This window comes from Coenobita brevimanus, chromosome 28 (genome assembly GCF_032717465.1).
Source record: "Coenobita brevimanus isolate Jiangsu-jjx chromosome 28, ASM3271746v2, whole genome shotgun sequence".
NCBI lineage: Eukaryota > Metazoa > Arthropoda > Malacostraca > Decapoda > Coenobitidae > Coenobita > Coenobita brevimanus.
In genome coordinates, this window is record NC_136981.1 from 36,604,077 (window position 1) to 36,611,876 (window position 7,800).

At 42.3% G+C, this 7,800-nt stretch overlaps 1 protein-coding gene across 1 annotated transcript; it reads right to left on the reverse strand.

The window, feature by feature from the left end:
- Nucleotides 1-826: 826 nt before the first annotated feature.
- On the reverse strand, nucleotides 827-7,146 carry LOC145394777 (high affinity cGMP-specific 3',5'-cyclic phosphodiesterase 9A-like). The gene is made up of 7 exons (XM_080268557.1): nucleotides 7,096-7,146; nucleotides 5,536-5,650; nucleotides 4,742-4,877; nucleotides 3,906-4,028; nucleotides 3,524-3,636; nucleotides 3,009-3,159; nucleotides 827-916 (listed from the first exon to the last, which is right to left on the reverse strand). Exons 1-7 carry the CDS (start codon nucleotides 7,112-7,114, stop codon nucleotides 827-829), a joined length of 747 nt encoding a protein of 248 aa, XP_080124683.1. The 5' UTR covers nucleotides 7,115-7,146.
- Nucleotides 7,147-7,800: the final 654 nt, after the last annotated feature.

Sequence of the window (7,800 nt, forward strand, 5' to 3'; positions counted from 1 at the left end):
TATGTGAAAGAGCTTGCGAGGAACGTACTCAAATACGAGGTACAGTACAAACCTTCTGTGAGGAGATACCGCAGGCACCTAGGCCTCCACCCTGGGAAGAGGAAGAGGTAAAGGTGAGCATATCTCCACTACAGAAAAAGAAAGAATGTTATGCTGTAGGTGTGTTAAGGACACATGCACAAAACCAAATAAATAAACTCTACAATGAAAACACTGCTCACGTCTACTGCGATGGTTCAGTCAGAGAGGATGGCAGAGCAGGGTGTGGGATCGTAATATTAGATAAAGCAGACAGTGCATGTGTACAGAGCGAAATAAATTTTAGAATAAGCAACAACGTGTCTTCCACTCAGGCAGAGCTATATGCAATATTATACGGCCTCAGGGAGATCACAGGAGGTGAAGGAGACGTGTGCTTCTTCGTAGACAGCCGAGGAGCACTGGAGTCCCTTAAGAGCACAGCACCTGCACTGGCAGACGTAGTCTTCCAGTGTAGAGCTTCCTGCATCAGCTCAAGCAATCGGGTAGATTCATATCATTCACATGGATACCATCCCATGTTGGAATACCAGGTAACGAAAGAGCTGATGAACTAGCCAAGAGTGCAGCAGAAAAAGAAGACATAGATGTAGTATGCCAACTAACCTTGAAACAGATTAAAACTATAATAAGAACACAACAAGGTCAAGAGGAAAATCAGAGAATGGTGCAGCAACATTCTAGTAGTGAAACTATGTATCACTATACTAACGTTGCTCTGAGAACCCACTTCACATATGGAAAATATAGAAATAAGTGGAAAGATTCTGTATGCACTAGACTGAGGTTAGGCTATAAATATCTGTGGCAGCTTGGAGTGGATACGCCAGATCATAAAACGTGCTGCAGACTGTGTAATGAACCCAGAGCCCACACCCTGCAACACTATGTACTTCACTGCTCAAAATTAGCGCAGTTTAGAAATCCTGCTGTAGACTCAGTGACCGAACAAGTCGTTTGGATGTTTAATAACGATAAAGTAGGAAGTATACTGAATTGTAAAAACATCAAACGCATACTTAAGTAGACATTGCTATATTGTGATGTAAGAGTAACTGAACAAAATATCTGAGTAGGGTGAAGAGTACATTATGCTCTTATGTAATATCTCAGAGCAGGGTGAAAATTACATTATGTTCTTATGTTGGTATGTAATATCTCAGAGTAGGGTGAAGAGTAGCTCAGCGTCCTCATCCATTTGAGGTGATAATGTAATATATAGATATACCTGTATACGTATATGTATGTATAACTGTTTGTCTCAATAAACTGTCTAAATTCTAAAAATACACCCTCTTAGTCAGTCTTTCATTCTCCATTCTCTGGCCAGTTATCATTCCCCATCCTCTCCACATGCCCAAACCATCTCAATCTACCTCTCCTTATCACAACACCAATACACTCCAGTCTCATCCTACCTCTCAACTCTTCCATCATAAACCTAGGCCCCCCAAGCCTCGCACTAAAGGACACATTGCACATCCACCTAATCATTGTAATTTCAGTACGTCTGAGCCTGAGAATATCCTCTTCCTTTACTGCCCAAGTCTCACTGCCATACAGAATTACACTCCTAACACATGCCCATCACAGGGCAACGTAGGATTGGATGATGGATGGATGGATGAACACATGCCGCATACAAAGATCCCTTAGCACAGAGAGAGAGCCCTTTCAATGTCAGGAGAGGCAACAGCTCTCTGAACTTCCAACCACTTCTCACTCTAGCCACAGAGCTAGCTCCAGCCCCACCTCCAGTATATAACATGTCTCCTGAATAAAAACTTCTTCCACACACTCAAGAGACTCACCAGCAAGCTCAATCCTTTCATGCCTGACAATCTCCACCTGCTCTCTGCAACACACTGTACACATGAAATCAGCATTATCTCGCAGAATACCTCTAATACCACTACATCTCTTATGCACCCACTTATCACAAACACTGCACAAGATGGAAATACTTCCCACCCCCTTGTGGCAAATTGCACATGGCCACCCTCCCTCTACTTTGACAGTACTGCCACCAGCCCTAGATACCATTACCTTTGTTTTATCTGCATTTACTCTTAATCCCTTGTGCCCCATACCATCTCTCCACTTCCTAAATCTTTCCTCTGTCTCCCTTTCATTTTCTGCAGTCAACACCAAATCAAATCATTAGCACACATCTACAGGAGTCCCTTTCAGAAGTAACGAGAGAGGGCTTCAAGTACCATAATAAACAAGGGGATCAAAACTGACCCCTGATGCACACTAATATTCACGGAAAACTCATTACTCAAATCTCTATTCACCCTTACCTGGGTGCGAGCACCCACATACACAGCCATAACCACCCTAACCAGCCACTCCTCGATCCCAAGCTTTCTCACTGTCCACTTCACCACCTGTCAAGGGACTGTATCAAAGGCCTCCTCCATATCAACAAAAACAAAGTACAGATCCCTTTTCTTTCCTAAACATTTTTCCTGAAGCTGTCAAACAATGAATATGGCATCTGTGGTCCCCCTGCCTGGCATAAACACAAACTGCATCTCATCAATATTCACTCTTTCTCTAATCATACCTTCTAGAACTTTCTCCATTACCTTCATTATCTGATCTAAAAGCTTTATACCTCTATAATTTCCTCTTTCCAGGGCATCACCCTTCCCCTTGTACACATTTACAATTACACTCTGAGGACAACATACTCACACATAATCGTATTTATCAAGAAAGCAACTAACCCCACTCCTATATCTCCTGAGGCTTTCAACATTTTAGCAGTTAACCCAGCCACTCCCGCTGCCTTCCCCACCGGCATCCTGCCTATTGCCCTGCTCACAGTTGCAGCGTCCAAGGCGAATGGCCACACACACACAAGTACATTGTTGGCTTTATAAATGATATGACAAATGATACAACAAGTTATACCTACCATGAGGGGGCAAAAAAAGTCAAAATCAACTACAGTCTATACGTACAAGGTTAACATGGGCCCGGTTCTTGAAATCAAACTCCTCAATGATCTCTTTAAAGTCGGACAGAATCTCATTGTGCCGCGCCATGTCCGTCGCCAGGATGCAGCAGATCATCCCTTCACGAATTTTCCTGTAGTCCTCGGCCGACACATTTCTGTGGATTAAAATGGTTTTGTGTGAGCTGGAATGGGGTAAGGGAGTTGTCCTTACCATAAGAGGGTTTGTAGTATCTGTAATTACTAAAAACTTGGACTAGAATACTCATCCGTGGTCTCCCCTTCCCTCCCCTCCCCCTCCACCTCACTCAGATACACTCTCCTAGTCAGTCTCTCATTCTCCATCCTGTCTACATGGCCAGACCAACTCAAAATATTTCTCCCAATATTTTCAAACACATACTTCCCCACGTCATTCCTCCATCTCATCTTCGGTCTCCCCCTCCCCATCTCCCTCCCTCCTCTCCATCTCACTCACTCTCCTAGTCAGTCTCTCATTCTCCGTCCTCTCAATACACCCACCTGAATATGTTGCATTCGTGTTGCTCCAAAACAGTGAATGCAACGGAGCAGTGATGGTTTTCAAGCGGTGATATGTCATTGTATTGCAAGGCAAATTCTGTTTTCGCGTTGATCTGTGGGCAAAATGAATCTATTAAGTGGTGCTGTGAATCTATCTGTGTATCTATCTATCTATCTGTCTGTCTATCTGTCCATCTATCTGACTCTACCTATCTATCTATTTTTCTAACAGTACAGTATATCTATCTATCTATATTTAACACTACAATATATCAATCTATCTACTACACACCTCTTTTTATATATCCCTTAAGGTGCATTGTCTATACTGTAATTTAAAACTCAGGCCAAATATAAATAAACAATACAATGCTTCCCTTACCTGGTAGATGTTGTTAAATCCAGGATGGTCAAGGTCGTGGCATATGCAGGATGTAAGGAGAATTAACACATCTAAATCACCTAGTCTTTCCTGCAATCCACAACGCCACACCATACCATACATCTGTCAAGAAATCATCATCATCAACATCATTGTCATCACCATCATTATCACTATCATCATCATTTTCATCACCACTATCATCATCATCATCATCTTAGGACAGGATGAGGTATGACAGAGAGAAAAAACAACAATAATAAGAATCATCATCATCATCATCATCTAATATTGTGTTGCCCCACAAGAAGTGTAGGAGCCCAGGGCTAGGCAAGTTGGTCCTGACATTTAAGATGAGAGTGAAAAGCCTCGCTCATCCCTGAGTGGCATTACGTGAGCAACAAACCCCCAACCACCCCTTGGATATAAACCTGCGAAGGCTCAATCCGATTGGGGAGCCTTAATTACCCACTAAACCACCAGGCACCATAATTTGGTTATATGGTTACCACCCAGCATAGTAAATGGTTTCCTGGTGTACACTAAACTATTTGGTTTGTCACTCAGTGTAGAGTCACCCACAGGCAGAAGGAAGAGGAAAGAATGAAGGAAAGAAAGACAGAAGAGGGAGTGCAGAGTCAAACGTAGGCAGAAGGAAGAGGAAAGAACGAAGGAAAAAAGAAAGAAGAGGATGGGAGGAAAGAAGGAAGAGAGGAAAGGGAAGTCACCTGAGAGCAGCACTGCATCGAGTAAGTGGATGATGAGTGACCCCACCTACCACTATATAATAATAATAACAATAATGAAAATCTACGACAAAGATAGGACCCACTTACCATCTGAGTGACACAGAAGGCATGTTCGAAGATGTGAAAGGGGACTTGGTTGTAACAGTGGTTGACGCGGCACAGAAAATAACGCAGCACCTCAATCTCTGTGCCGAACTTGGATAGCAGGCCTAGATCTGTATACCTGTGGAGGGGAGAAATTGGTAGAGTACTTATCTATCTATCTATCTGTCTATCTATCTTTGTCTGTCTATCACCTAACTATAGCCAGACGTCTTAATTCCGTAAGGGGTGGCCACAAACAAAATGCCTCCATGTCACCCTGTCCCATTTCCCTGCCCTCCCCCCAGCTTACATCCCTCTCTCTCATATACCTCTCTACTCCATCCCTCATCTCATCCCCAGTCTCCCCCTCCCTCTTCCCCCCCTCCAACTCTCTCACACACACTCTTTCTAGTTAGTCTCTCACTCTCCATCCCCCCAACTTACACCCCCCTCTCTCATATACCTCTCTACTTCATCCCTTCATTGCACCCACAATCTTCCCCTCCCTCTCTCCTCCCCCCTCAACCTCATTCACTTACTCTCCTAGTTAGTCTGTCACTCACTAAGTTCGGTTTAATGAGGATCAACAGCATTTAAGAGGACCTTATCTTATATACAGTATATATATTTACACAGTAGAATGCATGTATACTCTCTCTCTCTCTTGTTCCTTCCAATTCAACTTTGGTCTCATAAACTCACATTTTCTCTCTTCCCATCCTCTCTGTCTCTCTCATTCCTGCCAATTCATTTTCTCTCTTCCCTTCCCATCCTCTTAATTCCTCTCTCCTTCCCACCTCTCTCTCTCACATGTGTTGCAGCAGCAGTAATATTTCCGACTCTTCCCACACCCAACTGTTGAAAGAAGGTAGTCGTAGTAGCTCTTGTGTTTCCGCCTCCACCACACCATCACTGCCGAGAGAGAGAGAAAATTAGAGACAGCAACAAAAATAAAGTAAATCATCATCATCATCACCATTATCTTCATCTTCTCATCATCGTTATCTTCATTGTCGTCCTCATCATCATTGTTATCTTCATCATTATCATCGTCTTTGTCATCATCATCATCATCATCACCATTATCTTCATCTTCTCATCATCGTTATCTTCATTGTCGTCGTCATCATCATCATTGTTATCTTCATCATTATCATCGTCTTTGTCATCATCATCATCATCATCATCGTTATCTTCGTCATCATCATCTCATCATTATTTCTTCACAATACATTGATGACCAATGCAAATACCACACATTCCACTATCTATCTATCTATCTATTGCCAGACACCTTAATACTGTAAGGGGTGGCCACAAATAAATCGACTCCACGTCACCTTATCCTGCCAACTGACATCCTCATCTCTCATATATACCCACTCCAGCCCTCATCTCATCCTTGGTCTCTCTCTCTCTTCTCCCTTCCACAGACAGACAGATAGATAGATAGTTGGAGTCTTCATAAACAATACAAATATGGCACTAGTCACGAAGAAGTGCTTGTCAAGAAACCATACTGACTTTTTCTGCCACTGAGCTACAAAAGTATGAAACTCTAGGCCAAGTTAAGGCAGAAGGAATATAGTAAGGTCTGTGGTTTATGAGGCTAGTGAACTGACATGAGATCCAAGCTGGCTGGATGAATGTTGTGAGAAGAGCATGATCAAGGATTTGACACCCCTTTTAATGTGACAGTATCCGTATTAACTCTATCGGATATGTTTATGTGAAGCTACAGAATATGGTGAATGTTTTTGGTGTATCAGATAGAGCCAGGATTCCAGGGGCTTGAATGATGAGTGAATGGAAGCATGGCCCATTGGACTGGGTAAACTTGGGCTGTCTGAATGTTGCTACTCCTCACCCTGCCCTAGGATGGGAAAGGAGGTCTGGATGATGATGATGCAACAGTGAAGTGCTTAATGAAGGCTATACCTAACCCCTGTAATAAGTCTCTCCTATGCCAAACAAGATCATCTGGGGATGGCAATAAATAATACAAGAACAGCTCATCACACTGAGGGAGTTGAAAACTATACAGTGTGTGACCTTGGGTTCTTGGTAAATTATTACAAGTGGACAATACACCCCCCAGGTAGTGCGATATATTTTTCTGGCAGTTTCTGATGCGATTCGAATGTTTCTGACCTTCATTTTTGTCAGAAATGCCCCTCACCAAACACAATAAAACTAACCAAACCAAACCCAACATACCTAACCTATCTTAGGGGAGTAATAATAAATTTCCGAATGGGGTAATGAGGGTTATTTGTGATCCTTAGGGACTATACCATACGATAATGGTGCTAAAATTCCAAAACTGCATAGTGTCCACTTGTAAAACAATACTGTACCGGGTTCTGTGGATGACATGGGCCCAGAGGTATGGGGAGACTCTCCATTGCCTGCGCATCCCACCACTGGCTTGAACTACACCTGTCATGGATAAAGACAGTAAGATAAACCATCACCATTACCAACATCATCATTATTAGTTTCATCATCATCACTGTTGTCACCGTTTCCCAAGTAACTGGCAGTAGAATATTTAGCTATAATGAAGCAATTATGGAAGGAGTGGTAGGCAGCCTGCACAGCTTTTGATATAACAAGGTTGGAACTGACCTGGACACATGCCTGGCAACAAAGGTGTGATGCCCACAGATGTGCTGTTTGGTTCCCTTCTTCTTCCAGCTACTCCTCTGCTACATCATAGCAGACTTGCAGCTATTGAATATATTAAGATTTTTCTTTTCCTGCAAATTGGTCAAATCATAATTAAACTTCCTGGAAATGCATACTAGCTTATCTGTTGTGCAAAATGGTTGTTATCTTATACCTAATGCAATAAAATGCGGAAAATATTCTCACAGAAAATGGCATGTTGATAAAAAAGAATATATGCTACTTAACATTTCAGGGCGCAAAGGTACTGAAATTAGGAAAAAATGACACCAAAATGATCCAAATCTGAGATGAATTACAGTAGATGCAAAGAGAAGCTAGAAATATTGTTTTGAGAAAATAAGCATCAAGGTCAAGACTTAACTGTATAGGTT